Raw genomic sequence first — 19,269 nt, forward strand, 5'->3', positions numbered from 1 at the left:
ACGATCAATCAATACGATATTCCCCGGTGTACAATATCAGATACACATATAGCCGTCGTCGACATAGCGAGTAAATAATATATCATTATTATTATTATTATTATTATTATATTGTTGCCGCGAATCGGAAAGGCCGATTGTGAATAATATAATCCCGACAAGCCGTACCTACCTTCCTATACAACCGGGAAATACATTCGCACACCTGTATACACGGGCATTTCAAACGAACGCCCCGGTATATGATATTTGCATATTATGCAAAATAGTAAAATAAAATTTAAAAAAAAGGAAGAAATATCGAAGGAGGAAAGATATAAGAACTCGGGGGCCGAGATAAAAAAAAAAGAAGAAAGTAAAAGAACGACGACGAGTAATGGATTTTAAGTCGGTCGGAATGAGATCTCTTAACAGCGCACACACATATAATATATATATATAAAACAGTGCCCTCCCCCTCGCCACCGGGCTATTTTTCGCGTCATCGTCACTCCTCCTGCCCCCCCCCCCCGTTCCCGTTTTATTCCCGATGACAGACAAACTGTATATTTGCAGCAGCAGAGGGTTCGTCGAAATCAATTTAAATTACGCGTCTCTGTCTGTGTGTCGAAATTTCGCCGCTATACGGACGCGGGCAAAAAGAAACGTACACACCGTCGCCGTGTGCCAGGACCGACCGCCGCACACCTGAAGAAGATAAATGATATTAAAAGAAATTGTCTATCAAAAACGTTTTGCCGATTTTTATGGGCCGCGCGTCGTACCCTGCCGCCACCCGCTGCCACCCGCTGCTCCCCTTTATTCCTGTCGTTCATCCCGTCCGGATCCCGTTGATTAATGGCTTCCTCGGGAGAGTGTCCGTCGTTCGTCCACCTCCCCCGCCCCCCAATCGTTTCTTATCAATTTTTTTCAATTAAGCCCTGCTCTTAGTTCGATCTGTGTTTTTCAATGACGAATGACCAATGACGATGCCGTCGTTATCTGTGTCTTTGTGTAACACAAAATGGGTTAATTACAACAAAAAAAAAAAACAATTATTTTACTAAACTGATTTTTTGAAATAAAATATTCTATTAACGATGTATCTAAAATATAGCAAAACGGTTTTGTCGCGGCCACTCGTCGATGATTTCCAATGGTAACAGCTGTATACATTTCAATGTGATTTTAGAGATAAAACCCTTATTATAAACATATAGGTACATATGTATTGAGGATAAGACTTCCGAGAGAACCTTGTGTGCGTTTTTCAAAATATTAATCAGAAAAAAAGTTACAAAGATTTAAAAAAATGTATTATTGCATTCATCATATTATTGAATACAATATAGCATATTATTATTGTAGATAATGTGAAACACATTTGTATTATAAATGTTTTGTCTCTGAAACCACTAAATGGTACCTTTTCCAAAAAATTGCCTATACCTAACTCCTTGATAAATAGAGAGTATTTCAAGATAATAATAATATAATAGCAAACGCTTCTGTCTCACGACTGCAACAAATTCGTTTGGGGTTGAGCTTAAGAGAATTGAAAGCTGTCTGTTTTTTATTTTTTTGACGTTTTAGACCTAAAAGCCTGACATAATTGCGCCTACTTAGAATGGTACGTTTTCAATTTTTAAATATTAGCCGAGTTTACCGGCCACTTTTCCAAGTTTTCGTGAGAATAATCTATATATAATATTTCAATTAAATTTTTATACATAAAACAGTTTGACGAGAAAATCTAAAACGCATAATCGGTCATCTGACATTTCCAAAACCGGATGAGCCTAAGCCGTTGAAGATTTTCCTAGAATTATGTAGTACACATTATTATTTCGCATTGATTGAATTTTTTTTTAAATAATAAATAACAATTTATGCGAAACTTCGATTGTTGGTGCGGAAATTATCGCGTTGTTCTAATAAAACTGGATTGCAGGGCGATAAGATTGTGATATTTTTATTAATATGACAAATTGCTCGCCCGTCTCCTACGTTATACATTATTATACTTTTGACTTCGGACAAATTGGGACGACCCTAAAACTATACAATATACATATATATATGCTCAGTATGACGTAAATCCTCGACCGTAATTAATTTTAACAATTAACTGTTAGACATAAATTTGGTGGGATAGACTAACGCGCAGGAAAGATGATCGGTTCAACGTCTTTGTCATTTATTAAAATAAACTTACTAATTATACTCGTCTATACAACGTTACCTAACTTGTTGTTATTTTTATAATCTTTAAGTGTGAAGGTGCAATAATGGGCGATGGCAAATACCTGCCCTTTCGGCCTAGGGGTTGGCAAATACGCCTCTTCTTTGAATATTTATGGAGTTGTAGTACAGGGGGGTCAAACATAATATGATGACGAGACGGCAAGCTGAACAATCTAAACATGTTTGGGGCGACGTTTACCACCACAGGACGGTGGTCGTGTATATGTAATGTAATAAGGAAGTTATTTTGAAGATATTTGTCGACATTGGCGCATTAACACGCGCGGTACGGCAACGGTATGTTCCTTAATCGAATTCCTAGTTGGAAAATAACTATTTTTTTTTTTTTTTTGCCTTATCCTCAATCCTCGCTGCTGCTGATGGTGCTGCTCTTTTGTCTCGGCGACTGTGGCAAATCGAATTTATTTTTGGTCTGTGACGACGGCACGGCGGCGGCTAGGGTAAAAGAAAAAGTTCCATCTTACATCTACCTCTACCTACGCTTTTTTCCACCCGTCTTTCTTATATTATATTGGACGACCGACCGAATGTGTGTATACCTGTGTATATACACCAGGTTTTTTAACGGATCCCGACGACGGCGGGTTGACACGTGAAGGACACGCGAGATTATATATAAAACGTCATCGTTCATGCGAGATTTTAATATTGTACGCCCAGACGGCCGCCGCTGGCTGTTGGTTAGGAAATATTATACACACCAGTTTGCCGCCGAGCCGTTATTATCATATTGTTGTTAATATCATACTATATTCCGCGCCGCAATATGAATTGCTATTCAAAAACCGCGGTAAGTACATTATATTAATATTATTATTATAACAAACTGTCATAGCATAATAATAATAATAATAATAACGACGATATAACGCGTATAATAACGTGTATAATATAGCAAGTACACGCGCGTCTTAGCTCTACACAGAGTGATCAATCTGGCTTGGGACCATTGGCTTGCGATTCTATATAAACATCTAACATCAACCTATTCATCCCTTATGCGTAAAACAACTATGGACTTGTTTTTTTTTTAAATAACAACATATATGGGTAATTCTCTGAAACCGAGGAATTTTAAGTCCGCAAACTTTTACTAGACTTGTGTTTTGATTGTTATAGGAAACTTGTTGACTCTTTACGTAAAATAGTTCCGGAACAAGGTTTTTTTTAACAAAATTAAGGTATTTAAACCATCTCCTTCTAATTAAAAAAAAAAATTAAAAATGGTTGAATTTTCAGTCCCTCGCAATGTCGTCCCACACCCCGGTTTCGCATTTTTTAAACATGTCCTAGATGTTTGACTTCAATTCTCAAAAATCAAAACCTGATATTATTCAGTTAAGCAAGTACTCTAGTTTTCAGAATCAATTATGGTTTTTTGAGTACTTCAACAATTTCCTCATTTTACCCTATAAACTATGTGTCCCTTACTTTTTAGTTCAGGACCTCATAATTTTCCTAAAGTGGCACCAATTCAAAGCTTTTACTTAGAATTGCGTTTTTGAGAAATAGCCGCATTGCTTGAATGTCAACATTGAAAGTAACATTGACCGCTTTTGGCTTATCTCATTTCTTGATGATTATTAAACAAGTTGATAGTGAGAAAACGTAGTCCGGCAAATTCGTCATTCAAGCCCTCGCGAAGCTGTATTTTTTTAACTGGAAGTGTCTTTTCTTTTATTATTTTTTTCACAATAAGTGTTTTTATAGTCTGTAAGTGTTCCAAAAATATGGCTTTTCTCCAACCTTATCTTAACCAGTTGTTAATGTTTTTGGGTGCGATTTTCAGTCCCTCAGTTTTCAAAAAAATATTATTATGAAGGACTAAAAATTTTACATTTAGTTTTATAAAAGTCCAATGTGATAACCCACTATATTATGTCAATAATAGTATTATATTGTTATGTATTATGATGTTGTTAATTAAAAAGAAATTGTTTGTTTAACTGAATATTTGTTTAGTCCTTCGCACTGCAGTTCAGTCCCCTATAATGGCAATTTCTTTAATTCAAATTTTCTACTAAACTAAGAATTTCTAGGAAGGACATTTAATGGTCTTTAACGTGAACCCTAAGTCAAAAATTCAAATACAAGTTCATACTTGTTTTTCGTGCAAGGGATGAAGGTTGAACAGCATTGAGAGTATATACAAAAAAAAAAAATATAGTAAAATATGTATACAAGTATAGGAATAATAGTAATAATCATATTTTCCGAGAAAATTAGTGTCAAACTTGGGACCCTGTATACATTGTGACGTGACGTTTTCCAGCAAATTACCTTCAATTTTTTTCGAAGGTAGTGGGGACGAGGGGTTATGCCGGACAAATAGCTCGGGGGTAGACGGGGCGAGGGCAAAGAAAAAATAAAATTATCTCCGAAGACAAACAAGCGCTGTCACGAGTGAAAAATATCCACGGGCCTCGGTTCTCGCGGGATTGCCGTGGAATGATCATAATAGCGTAATAGGTAAAAAAAAAATACAAAAAAAAACCGGACCAATAATAAAAAACGTCAACGGGATAAAAAAATGAGAACGTTCTTTCGCAGTCATATTATTATTATTATGCGACGGCATTGTGCTCGTGTTAAATTATAATACGATTCCGGCCATCGTCCGCTGTTAATGGATCTCCTCCTTGTATGCTCCCGGATAAGACGATGGGGGATGGCCGGGGCTATGTGCTGCTGCTGCTGGGGCTGATGGGGTGCGATGGGAAAAACTGCAATTTGTAGTATAAGAGTTATACGGTACGTGAGTCGCTGCTCGTTGCCCCGGCGGACAAGTGTGCACGGAATGACCTTTTCGCATTCATATTTTTGTCGTTTTCAAACACAACTTTCCGCATTCGGTCCATTAGATTGGCATTTGTTCGCGTTTCCGGTGTGCAATTAGGAAAAATACTACGTGCGCCGACACACCGGTGGACTCTTAAACTATACATTAGAGTATGCCTACACGTTTAGCAGCCCCCCCTCACAACCCTTTGTGTGCATTCTTATTGTGAAACTCAAATATCGCAGAAATCTACGAAGAAAAAAACGAAAAGAAAGAATAACGTCGATAAGTTTCCGCCTTACACTCAAGTTTACCTAATCTTGTAATAATTTATTGACTGTTTAAAAATTTGAATATTCCCTAATATTGTTGTGGTAACATAAATAAAAACGTTTTCAAAAAGAAACACTACACAGTTGCAATTATTATTTTAAGAGAAAACGAGTGTAGGGCGTTAAATGCATCACCCGGTACAATGTGAATACCATATTAAGCTCTGACCGACGGGACCAGATGTTACCCGGAAATTACCTGGAGATTACCTGGAGATCACTTGGAGATTGCCTGGAGATCACTCAGGGTTTACCTAAAAATTACCAGAGATTTTTGAAGATTACTTGGAGACTACCAGAGATTTTCGAAAATGTCTACACTGGTGATTTACCCTTTCTGCCTTTAACTTGGCCCGATGAATATAACAACTATTAACGTTGTCTCGACGAATACAGGGTGATTCATTCAGGGTAAGACGGTCATTTTCTCTTAAAATAATTGCAATGTTTTAGTTTTGCTCAGTAATTGAATAAACCCGTCGATATTGTTCTACAATTATCCGAAATCCCTAAGCTTATATCAAATAACGTTTCGTTAAAAAAAAAAACCCCAGGAATAAAAAAAATATACTTTTATTGAGCTTGAAAAATTCGTATATGAAAAATAAATACACCGACAGCGAAAATTCGGCCAGTAATCCAAAATACGCCACTACTACATGCCGGCGTGGTTAGTATAAAATATTTATGAATATAATCTTTGTGTCGGTATCCAAGGGAACGATCAAGTTGTGGTGGAGGCAATACCGTCAATAATTCCATACGGGTAATAACTCATCGGAAGGCACCGGCATAAGCTTATTACCGTGAAAAGTTCAAAACTATATTGTTATTGTTAAATAAATAACAAATAAAAAAACAATACTGCTGGAAATACTGCTTTGCCGGACGCAAACCTTTTAGAGATTAAAAAAAAAAATAACCTGGTAGATAGGTACGTTTTTTTTTTGTATTTTACATTCAGACGATTAGCAATTACATGCCGTTTGAATCTTAATAGGTATTGAAATTTACCTTCAGCCTAAAATTGTTTACCACCCATTTGAACGGTTGAATTATCATTCCATTGGTACGCCACTTTTATCCGTCTCGATAATAGTGTATTTCAGGCAATATCGTTTGTTTATTTAAATTTAATCGAATTTCAGCACTTAAACGTTAAGCGCGGCACTCGAGTTTTAAGAGGGGAAATTTTGTAAATAAGACATTATTGTTTTAAGAGCTTAATACTCCACAGCAGAACCGACGGTTATTGAGCTGTTGCTAACTTTGTCGACATAAAACTAATTTGTGTCATTTTGCGGGTGTGCCGCGACGCATCAAAGAGGATTTCCCAGAGAAATGTATTAATATTTTGTAAAATTAAGTTTTCCAATATTAGTTTGAAGATCGGCGGCAGTGTTTATGCATAAGAACATGCGCCAAGTACTTATTCAAGTAAGACACACACCAATTTGGCGGCGCACTTATTAATATTACAAGTTTCTCAACATAAACAGCACATGCGGCGGTATATTATAATAGTAGATATTATATTGTACGATGCCAAAGACGGTTGAATAAAATCAACTATATACCAATTGAATGGGAAACCACTTAAGGAAGTATAACAGTCGCATAAAGGTTACAAATCAGACATAATTGATTCAAGTCACGCAGGTAGCGGCTCTGGTTCGTCATGCGTTATCTTATTTTCATTATTTCATAAAAAAATAACAAGTAATACCCCCACTTGATAGATTTGTACGGTATAACGAAGACTGCCGTGAAATCACCGAATAATCTTTTACAAATTCATGTTATTTATGTATAATAGTGTTGGTGCATAAAAAAAATGCAAGGTTTATCAGGATATTCCTTTAAATTTCATAAAATCTAGAACGAGTCGCCTGAAATTGTGGGCGACCACTTCTTGCAAATATGCTTACATTGCAAGTTGTACTAAATAAAAATAAATTTAAAACTGATCTGAGAGCTTGCAGTAACAACTGTGTGTTCACAGCCGCCATTTCCGTCGTCGCAGTGAACAAAATATTTTAAATCACGCTGTAATTTATTTTAAAAAAATCAAAGAAATCATAATTCAAAGAAATCGCTGAATTTCACCAGGAGAATAATTATTCGAGTTGACATTTTATGTAAAAAGGATTATTGTTTATTTATCGCTTGGGTGATTTCGTTTAAACCGTTACTAAGCTTATACTATTAAACATGTACATATACATAATAATTATTTTTAGCTAAATGAATTAATAAAACGTACTAACTATGTATATTTTTTTTGGAAGGATGGCAGAAGTTAATAGTACCTATGTATGTCAATTTTGGGTACATCAATCGGATATGTTTTAAAATAGGTATTACATAAAAAGTGGCAAAATATTGTGCGGCTTGTATAAAAGATATATAACAACTGATAATACTTTGTTGAATAACTAACAAATTTAAAAATTTGATCGGATAAATATTGATTAATTTAATTAAATAACGAATCGCAAATAAATGCAGTAAACAACTAGTTTATTTTTTATCATTTAAACGATTAAAGCGGACGAGCCTACGTTGACTTTAAAAGATATAATTTTAGTTTTAATTTATTATTTGTATACAAATACACGATTTAGGTATTAAATTATTGACTAAAACGTATTTACCATAAACAGGGCAGCACATATTTTTCGAGCCGCTCAAGAGGTTTTATTTTTTATTTTTGTGTAAACCTAAACAAATGTACTTCAATTGGACATTTTAATGTGACAAATTTTTATGATTGATAAAACGCGGGGGCTTCAATGTTCTAAGCCGTACTTACTTGAATACAATTTTAAGTCATGTATCGGGAAAAAACCATGAAATCGATTATTTTCATTATTAATTTAATTCGTTTTTTTTTAAATAAAAATTTTGCGAATTGAACTGAATACTTTACTAGAATTATTCGCTATTTTTGAATTATTAATTTTTTGAATAAAAAATGAATTGTTATTTTAACACATGAATATATTGTATTGGGCTGGATACAAGAAATTTCATGTTGCCATTTCTACACTTTCACTTTCAATTAGAGATAAGAGTTAAAAGATAAGCGATAAGAGATTAATGATATAAGAAAAAAACAATACAGTGGGGTCGGGGCATAGTGGGATGGGGGGGTCACAGGTTTACAGGAATTTTTAAATCTGAAAGTGATAAAATCACTTTTGAAAAAACGCTTCGATGCAAATCAGTAGTTAGTATTTTCAAGCCAGTACAGTACAAACCAAGCACAGTATAAGCCAGCAAAGTTAGACAAAATATTAAATTGAGGTGCTGTATAGGCATAATGGAATAAAAGCAACGCGGGGATACGGAGATGTCACAGGTCTACAGGAATTTGTTATAAATAAAAGTAATAAAATTGAATAAAATCACTTTTTAAAAAGATCCGATGCTCTGCAGATAAGTAATAAGAGATAACATATTAATGTTTGAATGTCCGTGGGGAGTGGAGAAAATGACTAGAATTTTTTTTCTGCCTTCCCTTGTTCCAGACAGATGAACTAGGGCAGACTACGCTGTTCTCTCCAACCTTGTTTAACGAGGTTTTAATTAAATTATTCAATCGTTCGAATAAATTATTTGAAAATTTTTAAAATTTCACGTTCCTAATGTATTTTTTGTTTGGTACCGTTTAGATCTGGTTGTTGTTGTGTTGCCGGTGTTCGACGGCAATCAGTCTGGTGCGGATACAACCCGGCGACTTCGCGGCTGCCTTTGCCAGAAGCCGTGTGCTATCGTCGTCGACGTCTCCCTCGTCTGTCCAGAACAAGTTCGGATCTCAGCAGCAACCGCAAGCCGACGACCAAGACACTTCGGACACGCTGGGCTTCGGCATAGGCCTGGAACTCGGTCTGGACACGCCGTTGATCGACAGCCTGCTGGAGAGGATACTGCGCCGCAAGCAACTGCTGCTGAACGCCGCCCTGTTCCAGAACTGGGTTCCCCCGGGAGCCGCGGGACTGTACCCGCAGACGCCGGGCTTCGGCACTCCCGGCTACTACCCGAACCCGGCACTGGCCCCCTATCCGTATGCCGGCGCCGCAGGGCCAGGCGTCTGGAGCAGACCGCCGGCAGCGTATCCCGGTTACCCGTACGGGGGGCTCAACCCGTTTTCCGGGGGCGGAGGCGCCGGTTGGGGAGGCGTGCCTTTCAACAGGTACAATCCATTTTTAGACTTTGACAACGATTTTTCGGCGTTTAAAAAAAGAGATTAGAAACTCAACCTCCCCCGGCCGCCCTTCTAAGAGTAACTCAGCCAGAGTTGTGCGAATTATCATTTGAATGAAAAACTATTCGGATAATAACTGTTTAAATAATTTTTCATTCTATACAATATTATTCAAATAATAATTATGTTTGGAATTATTCGAATAACACTCTACTCGACTAATGTGACATCTAGATGATTATTATTTATTTATTCGAATGGTTCACAACTTTGCATGTACTCACACACGGCGAAACAAAATCAATGTTGTCTAAGTAGAGTTTTTGGCTGCGGATTCAATTTTGAACACAATAATATGTATTTACAAATTATTTAACTTGTATTAGAAATATAAAAAATATATATATTTAAGTTTTTAAAACCGTAATGTTCAAATTTTTACTGTTCACTATTCGAAAGCGTTTAAAACATTTGTACTAAATATTATTATAACATTAAATTATATTATTTTTAAATTGCTGTAGTTAAGGCCACACGTCACACTGTCGTTTTAGTATACTTATAAGTTATTGCCAATAACTTGTTAAAACATTAATTATTTTTTGTATTATGTATAACTATGACTAGTTTAATTAATAAAGGACGAATGACATTTTTTACCATTTTATACATTCTCCGGCGACTTAAGATTAAATTAAAATTTTATATGTATAGCACATAATATACCTATTATGGGACAAAGACATATATTCCACTTCACAGAGTTCAATTAGTGTAAAATACTTGGATATTTTTATTTTAGGACTATCTATGTAAAAAGTACATAGATAAGGTAGGTAGGTAGGTATTATATTAATGTTTTTTTTTTTGGTAATATTACCATTTGTGAGCAGTTTCACGTTAAATTCACAATGCACATTTAAATATTCCCGTAAATATAGTTTGATAAATGTGATTGACAAATGTACAATAATAATGTACACCGCCGACTAACTTGAGTCGTTATGGTTTAATTTAGTTCATGATTAAAGAGGTACTTTTTGTTTTTCTCCCCTTCGGTCGGACAATTAGATCCCGGAGAGATAATTTAACTTGGCGGAGTCTAATTATCCGACGGTTGGGAACTAAAATTAATATAAGAATCAAAAACTCGTTTGAAATTAAAGGCCTACGTTTTTCATGTTGTGTATAAATTATTATTATTATAATTATAACCCTTGCGACTTTCTGAATCATAAACTGATTATCATTTTTTTTATAATAAACGACCCATATTATTTGTCATACAGCTTTTTTTCCACCCCCCCAAAACACAAACGTATTACCTACTATTATTACAATATTTATACTTTATGAAAATGACATCTATGTATCGTATACCGGTTATTTTTTGTTTTGTTTTGTTTACTACCGCATTACACGCTTAACGCGTAAATACCTGTACCTGTTTAACACAATACACCGACACCACTACAAAAGAGAAATAAAGAGAAAAGTGTTATCGTTAATTTGGCAAATTAACCGTTTACACAGCAGGTGGAATATTCGCAAACACGCGTGTGTCAGTTAAAACCAGAATAATACAATAATATTATCATGCCTTTGAACAGAGATTGGAAGAGACAAACTGGCTCGCACGCTCATAATAATAATAATTATATTATGTATTGTATTATATTACCTTTAACACATAATATGTTTTTTATTTTGTTTGTACTGCAGTCTACAATAACAAAACAAATTATTACAATAATTGGATTAGCCATAGGTATTGTACCTACTAACAGACTCTACGGGTAATAATTGGTTTGCAACGTTTTTGGGAAACCATAAATAACGAGGTCGATACAAAAAAACAAAACAAATAATATTAACTTTTATTCTACAAGCATTGCTCGAGGTACTCTCGCGTAGGCTTACGTTTAAGGTTTTGTTTTTTTTTTAATAAAATTACATTATAAATAATATTAGTAATTCGGCCGTGCTACATCGCAGCAATTCAATATGACCGAAATATCTATGTATGCGACCGGCGTGACGTTAGCCTTTTATTTGGCCATACAAGTAAGATATAGTAAGTTCAATAAATAAATAAGTTCTTTATTTGATAAATGAAACAGAATGTTTTCATTTTGTTTTCAAGACCACTTTTTAAAATTTTCCCGTTTTCCCTGTCTGCAGTGGTGTTATTGTAACTAGTACAATAAGTAATTTCACGCATCTTTGTAATTTTGTACAAATATTTGATTAAATTACATTATTTTGTGTTATAAACTAATAAAGTTTTTTTTCAATAGTAAATGGTATAATATTATTATGAAGGGTAGTTGGTCTGAAATTGGCCCCTTTAGGCGACAAACCAAAGCCTTTGATGCTAGCCGGTTACAAATTACAACAAAGTGTTCGTTAGTTGTTAAAATATAGCCAATACATTTTATTTGCAATTAATTTCCAGTCAGATATTGATTTCATATATATATATCTATATCTTTTTATATAGTTCATAATTAAAAAATTAGTATTACACGCGTTATTTCACTAAATTAATTTTGTTTGATCGTGGCCATTTAAACATATTAAAATGGTTTTAATAATTTGAATAATAGTTATGTAACGGCAATATTTAAGAAAAAAGTGGTTTTGATAAATTTCGGTATTGTAATTGATTTTCCGGTTAATTCGTATAAGCTTCAAGGTATTATTTTCAATTTATATAAGTTTTTCTTCGAGCACAAGTCATTTTGGCTAATTTTAGACCAAAAAAAGCCAGACAAAATTTCGACTACTTAAGATGGTCTAATTTCAATTTTGTAAAAAGATTAGAGTTCTTTGATTAGTTTACAATGGTATGTAAGAAGCCGAATTTCGGTTTCTTGTAATTGAATGAATTTTAATTTTGTCTGGCTTTTTGGTCTAAAACGTCAAAAAAACAACAAGCCTCGTGCAATTCAGCAATTATGTAAAAACTCAATAGGCCACTCTTATATTATAGTATTAATAGGCAATATTGTAAACGCATTAATTATTATGTCGCATGTGGTTTGTAGATTTTCCAAAGTGGTTGTGCCGGAGCGCCTACGGTCGAAGACCAAGCAATGGAAGATTCTAAACGGTCGTTGTTCGATTTCAACCACAGTACGAATAATGAAGGGATTTCCGAAATAAGAAACCAACAGCTTGCCTTTGACGAGCCTTCCAGCTTTGAAGACGGCGGCAATTGGTCCGAAGCGAGTCCAAGAGACACCCGTTCGGTGAGCAATGACGATGACGATTTCAATTTCCCAAATGGCAACAACATGGTGTTCATGCTGCCGTCGGCAAAAAAAGCCAGCGAAGATGGAATTCCGCTCAAGCAAGCACTTGTAGTTCTTTAGTGAATATTTTTAGTCGATATTTGTCTTTATAAAAGCTGTTACTTTAATACTGATATGTAATATTCTTGTTTATTGCGATTAAACGATTACAAAAGCGTTATAAAACAAAGAAAAAATTGAATCTATTAACTTATTAATGCTAAAACAAACGTTGTTTGCATATTGATCACCAAATGGCAACATTTACACAAGCCAAACCACAAAAAAACTTGTCTGTTATTACAGGCAGACTGTACAGACTCAGAATTGGCCACACAAAACTTACCCAAGCCAGTAATGTCGAACACATAATAACCGAACGCAGAAAATAGGAACATCTTGGACGAATCAATCAACTACCCAAAGATCAATCCTAGGGCTCTCTATTCCCCAATCTGACTGGTATGGATACTAATGCAAATAACAACTGCACATACTAAACCGTTTTCAAAACTAATTGTACAAATAGTATGTAAGATAACCTGCGGTTATACAACCAATGGTCCACGTGGCTGAGGCTTTCGATCGATAAACAACAAAAAAAAAAACAAATAAATAATAAAGTAAAATAATTTTAGACGATATCATAAGGACGGATGGATCACCTTATATGTGTGTGGACTCAATGCTGAATAAAAAAAATATTTACACAGAAACAAAAACACACACTATCCATTTGCGTTAGACATATTATTATGATTGGAACCTTTCAATTCGGACGACGTGCACGTGTCTGAGATGAAGGCGTGTAATAGGATGGGGGAAAAATCCTCGTCCATTAAAAAATCTGAAGGCTTATCACCGTATACTTTTGGCGTGTTGTGTGCTCTTAAAGGGCGATTTTATATATATATATATATTTTTTTTTTATGCTGGGAACGCGCGTCTGACCCGTGTGAAATCCGATTCCCCCGAGTTCTCTCCAAAACGATGTCCGTTTGTGTGAAACGAATTGCAAATTATGGCGGAAGAGGCCAACAATCGAATTGCTTATAAATATTTTAAATCGTTGAAAATGTAAACGAAACTTCCACTTGCAAAAAGGGGCCGCCGCCGCCGGTGTTAATATTCAAAAACTAACGCCAACGTGTGACAAACGCCAACGGCGATTAAAACGCCTTTCCCACTGCGGTGGTAACAGTATTAAATTGTTAAAGTACAGATACTAAATAGATAGACTTAAATGTTCATACATGTGTACAGTCCAATTTTGCATGTGTAAATTTTAAAAAATAATTACCATACTGTCAGATTGTCTGTGCGCATAACATAATGTCTACATAGTTAAAATATGATAGGCTTAGTTTTGATATCGTCGTTGTTTGTACATAAAACAAGTCATTTATATTTTTAACGGCCTTTATTAAAAAATGTTCAGTTAATTGAAAAATGTTTTTTACCGGTATCTGAACAACAGAAGCGGATTGCAACAATTAAGATTTACAAAATTGATAAAAAGAAATAATTGTTAAAAATATAACCAGCCATTTTTTTCTTATTCCAATAACGTTAATGATTATTTTTTTAATTAAAACGGAAAGAAGCTCAATGGCCATTTTTCAAACGAATTCTGTTGGAAGCTCTTTCTGATAATTTAGCATATAATTCGTTATACCTAGAAACGCTATAAGTATTTTTTTAATTCGTTTGTTAATAATGGTTGACAAGCGAGTTTAAAATAAAACAACAATGCTATTTTATGGGATTTATTTTGACTAACTATACTAATAATGAGCTTCGTTTTACATAATTTTAATACAAAATTGTATATACAAGGTTAGTAGTGTCGTTATTACTAAGACTAGTAGGCAGTAGAACCGCTTGTCTATTGTCATCTCAAAGCAAGTAGTAGTAAAAATTTAAACGACAATAAAATCAAAATTATATTTTTTTACTACTTAGCTATCGTCATAAAAATATGTGATTGCTTTTGAACAAACAAAGTCAATTACCTTATTTCTTGTATAAGAGGCCATGTTGAACGTTAGATGGATGTGTGTGTGCTTATTATATTTGCCAGTATCGTTCGCTCGAAGCGCCTATATATTTTGTTCTCCGAACGAATAATTCTATTTATTGTATATTTTATAATCGCAACCGCATAAATATATTCGTGTGTGTGATAAGGTCGCAATTCGAGCAAATTCACAAGGCGTAGGTATGTGTAAAACGGTCGGGTAATTTCTTCGCCGGTGCACATAAATCAATGCGCGGTGGTATATTATCTGATCTCTGTGCGTTGTATAGGTGAAATTATATAACGCCTCCCCTGACCAGAGGGGTCGATGGATGAGTATCTCGCTCTATCTCCGAGGGGAGTCTTGCGGTGTATATTATAAAATACATGTATAATTTCCCAAATACCGTTCGTATCGTGCACTTAATGAATTTGTGTGTACCGAGTCGGTGTGAAAAAAATCGTATACCAACGCTGTATCGCGTGAAAAACAACGGCGAACAACCGTCGGTTTAATTAACATTTTAAGGGTACTTGAGCTAAGAACCCGGGTGACAATCAATATCGTTATTTAGTAATTTATAATTATTAACTTAACGTCGTTATTAAATCTTCATTTGGCTAGTGAATCCCGTTTTACCTCCAACGCTAACTCCTCAGTTAGTGCACCGTGCTTCCTTCCCCAACTCGAACCTTAACATAACATATAAAAATCGGTTTGGTCAATTTTATCAATAGTCTCTTGGCCTTGTCCAAATTGGATAGGTTAGGTTAGGACTCCGTATGACAGATCCATATTAAGAAACATATTTTGTTTGCATCGCCACTGGATTGGTTTTTTAATGAAATTTATTGCAATGTTTTTACAACAAAAATAAAAAATCACGCCTTGAAAGGTGTAAATGTGACTTCAAAACTGTAAAGGTTTACCCGGTTAGGTCATCATTTTTTTTAATAAGACACTAGCATAAGAAATAGGTACCGATTTGTGTTGCTCGGTTGAAAACCCCAAAAAAATTGACTAACAAGTCAAAACGCGGATTATTAAAAATACTACTTTGTCCGCGTGTAATAATAAATGAACAAAAAAAACATTTCATTTGGGATTACGAATATACCTTGTAGTCATTTTTGGCGTACCGTGATGTAATAATGAAAAAAAGTCGCGTATCTCGGCAAATTTATACCTTTGGTTAATAAAGAATGAAAAGAAAGAAGCACTATATTATTATAAGTATGACGGCGTTTATCATTTGGCTCGGATTCGATTAATAAAAATTCAACGAAAAAAATTCAGCGGCTTATGACATTGCTCGTGACGTAATAGTAATAATTGTACTTTACAACTAGCATATAGCTGCTGTCGTGTAATATTATTATAATATAAAACCGGCGGCATTGTTGCAAGCTCAAAGATTACATAATAATACAATGTGTATATACACATTATAGATGGTATCAATTTAATAGCTGATGTGCCAGTAAATATTCCGTATGAATTTGTTGTAAAAAGTGTCATGTGAAAAGAATAGAGAAGGGGATGGATAGGAATATTAAATAATTTGTTGCGGGTCGCCCATCGCTTGTAACGATTTTCTTTTTCCTTTTTAGCCATCGTAAGACGTAATCCAAACATTTTTAGTACGCCGTTTTTTTTCATTTTTATGTTCTTTCGGTCCGAGTGATCGCTGTGACAAATGTTGTACGTCACACGCTAATCGAGCACGGTGATTGTACGAAGAGAATTTTTTTTTTAAACTTGAAATTTCATGTCGCCATTTTCACGTTGTCGTTTTTCGCGTTACACTGTCAGTTAAAAATAAAATATTAGGAATAAGATATTAAAGACAACATACAATAGATAAGTGATAATAGGTTAGTGATAAGAGATAAGAGTTAAGTGATAAGTGCAGATATATATATATATATATATATATATATATATATATATATAATAAACTAGATTGCTAACTAGCGATAAGAATTGAAACCGACGGTCCGCCATTCTGGTGGGATTTATGTGTGTTATTAATGCATATAACATATACTTGTATATATTATTATATCAATATTGTATATATATGTGATTGTTATAAACATATATTATTCTCGCGTGATAAGGGTCCTAATTCCTACCAAGATGACGGAAAGTGGCTGCTTCAATCTTCTGTATTGGTGGCATGTACAGTTAGCAATCTAGTTTATTATATATATATATAATATATCTATGGTGATAAGATACAAGATATAAGGGATAAGAGTTTAGAAATCAGTGATATGTGATAAGAGATAAAAGATATGTGATAAGGTGTACGTGATCAGAGATAACTTGTCCATGGTTCAACTGTGTTTTTTTTTTTTTAATTGTCCGCTACTTTAATTCATGATGGCTCAGGTATAGCCGGACATGTTATCATAATATTATGTCCTACATTGTACACGATTCGCAAACGTAGTACAACAAGTAAAGTAATGCTTTATTGAAATAAGTTGTGTTCATCTGGCAGATTTCTTTTTAAATATCTACACGGCCAACGACTCCTATTTGCCTCCACAGCTGTTGTACATTATTCGAATACAACGTTATCTAAATAACCGTCTGGATAATAATTATTAATTATTCGAATGATTTCAAAAATAATTACCTATTCGAACAACTATACAAATATAAAATTATTCGAGTGAAATGACCTGTTGTGCATCATTTGAATAACACTTTTTCTAAATAACCGTCTGGATAACACACTACAGTAAACACACGAGTAAACGAAGTTATTTATATTTTTCAATATCAACTATACGAATAAAAGTTATCCAAATATTTTTTAAACATAATATTGTAAACGGTTAGTAAGTATTTTTTTTAAGAAATTATTTTTTAAAACATTATTTAGTATATAATATATTTTCAGTATACCTACATATGTTTTATATTCGAATAAGAACTTTGTCCAACTGTGAATGTATGTACCACAAACGACCACGAGCGTTTTTATGGTTTTTTATTTTTGTCTATATTACATTTTCTCGGTGGCGCGACGACTGGAATCGGTTTTTATTTTTGCGGTTCGCCGAAACTGCTATCACATCCGTGTGTGTGTGTGTGTGTGTGTGTATTTTATTAGGCGAAACACTAATTTCCGGCCAGAGAATATTTGTGTTGACGAACCGTCGTCGTCGCAGGTGCTATAATTCCCCGAGGTCGAAACAATAGCAGTTTTTCGGACCTAGCCGAGTAGTCATGGATACGCGGCCAGCCGAAAAGTAATTATTTTGCCAAATGAAGCGAAACTCACGCGTGTGTGACGTTCGCCCAAGCAATTTACCCTTTAAATTGGCCTCAACCGTTTGCAAGTGTTATCGCGAAAACACCGGACCAAGAAGGGTCAAATCTGGGCTCTTTACACGCCCCGCTGTACACGCCGCCCAAGTGTAAAAGGGCCGCGTCGCCAACAATCGCATATTATTACACTACCTATATGTAAACCTACAGTACATTATTATGTACTATTATATATGTGTATGTGCACAAGTCGCGCAAAAGTTTAGTTATTATTTTTCGCCGGTAATCACCACGTAGCCGAGACACGGTTATGTGTGTACTGTTGTCAACTCTTCCAACGCGTCAAGGAAAATATCATTAACAATACCTACGCTTTTCTGGAGTTCACACGAAAAGGCCATCGCTCGTTTACGAGGACAACGTCTATTTTTTTTGGCATTTTTCAATCCGTTTTATTCAAAATATAATATGCCTAAGCCCAAAACATATGGTAAATAAATACAAAGAAAATACATACATACCGTCCTCGGCCAAGCGAAATGTACACATTTTAATTCAATATAAAATACAAATAATAATATGTACATCGTTAAAAAAAATGGTATATTATACCTACTTTTGGTTTTGCATCAAAGCTAAAAAACACCAGCTTTGGTTTGTATTGATGTTATTTTTGACTTAAGTGTTTTCTCGTTTGGAGATAGAAAATTTACAAGTTTCACGGTTTGGTAAAAAGTAAACACACTAATCTACATAATAAAATGTTGTCCATACCGTAATTTCAATTAAGTCCTCGACATGTAATTAAGTTTTCGATAAACATATTATATACAATTGTGTACTCTACATTGTTGTGTACTTAAGGCGAGTTGAGAAACGCACTCTCGCTACTTTCTTGTTTAACATTCACAAAAGCGAAATCGCTCGGAGTTGTTTTTGAAACTTTAATAATTAAGTAAAAATTCTAGCACAATGTAAAATCATTATGGGTTGTGTTATGAGTACCATGAGTATCACAAAGCTGCACAACTAGGTCAAAAGACTTGTGAATAAAAAATAAACGTCCACATCGATCATGACGTGCCAAACTACTATGTGTGATATTCGGGTAAAC

At 34.6% G+C, this 19,269-nt stretch overlaps 2 protein-coding genes across 2 annotated transcripts; both read left to right on the forward strand.

Moving 5' to 3' along the window:
- Positions 1-2,908: 2,908 nt before the first annotated feature.
- LOC126834685 (uncharacterized) lies at positions 2,909-10,322 on the forward strand. Its single transcript, XM_050566792.1, has 2 exons — positions 2,909-3,034; positions 9,030-10,322. Exons 1-2 carry the CDS (start codon positions 3,011-3,013, stop codon positions 9,606-9,608), a joined length of 603 nt encoding a protein of 200 aa, XP_050422749.1. The 5' UTR covers positions 2,909-3,010; the 3' UTR covers positions 9,609-10,322.
- Positions 10,323-11,413: 1,091 nt separating this feature from the next.
- LOC126834631 (uncharacterized) lies at positions 11,414-13,045 on the forward strand. Its single transcript, XM_050566709.1, has 2 exons — positions 11,414-11,626; positions 12,610-13,045. Exons 1-2 carry the CDS (start codon positions 11,567-11,569, stop codon positions 12,934-12,936), a joined length of 387 nt encoding a protein of 128 aa, XP_050422666.1. The 5' UTR covers positions 11,414-11,566; the 3' UTR covers positions 12,937-13,045.
- Positions 13,046-19,269: the final 6,224 nt, after the last annotated feature.

This window comes from Adelges cooleyi, unplaced genomic scaffold (assembly GCF_023614345.1).
Source record: "Adelges cooleyi isolate 19-005CV unplaced genomic scaffold, UGA_ACOO_1.1 ACOO_flye_CR_arks_rails_tigmint_CR_PRNA_21, whole genome shotgun sequence".
Lineage (NCBI taxonomy): Eukaryota > Metazoa > Arthropoda > Insecta > Hemiptera > Adelgidae > Adelges > Adelges cooleyi.

What these genes read in the sequence shown, in the direction of transcription:
- LOC126834631 (XM_050566709.1), top strand. Translation starts at nt 11,567, where the DNA reads ATGACCGAAATATCTATGTATGCGACCGGCGTGACGTTAGCCTTTTAT. An exon ending in CCTTTTATTTGGCCATACAA is followed by an intron (nt 11,627 to 12,609) that starts GTAAGATATAGT and finishes TGTGGTTTGTAG; the next exon opens with ATTTTCCAAAGTGGTTGTGC.
- LOC126834685 (XM_050566792.1), top strand. Translation starts at nt 3,011, where the DNA reads ATGAATTGCTATTCAAAAACCGCG. An exon ending in ATTGCTATTCAAAAACCGCG is followed by an intron (nt 3,035 to 9,029) that starts GTAAGTACATTA and finishes GGTACCGTTTAG; the next exon opens with ATCTGGTTGTTGTTGTGTTG.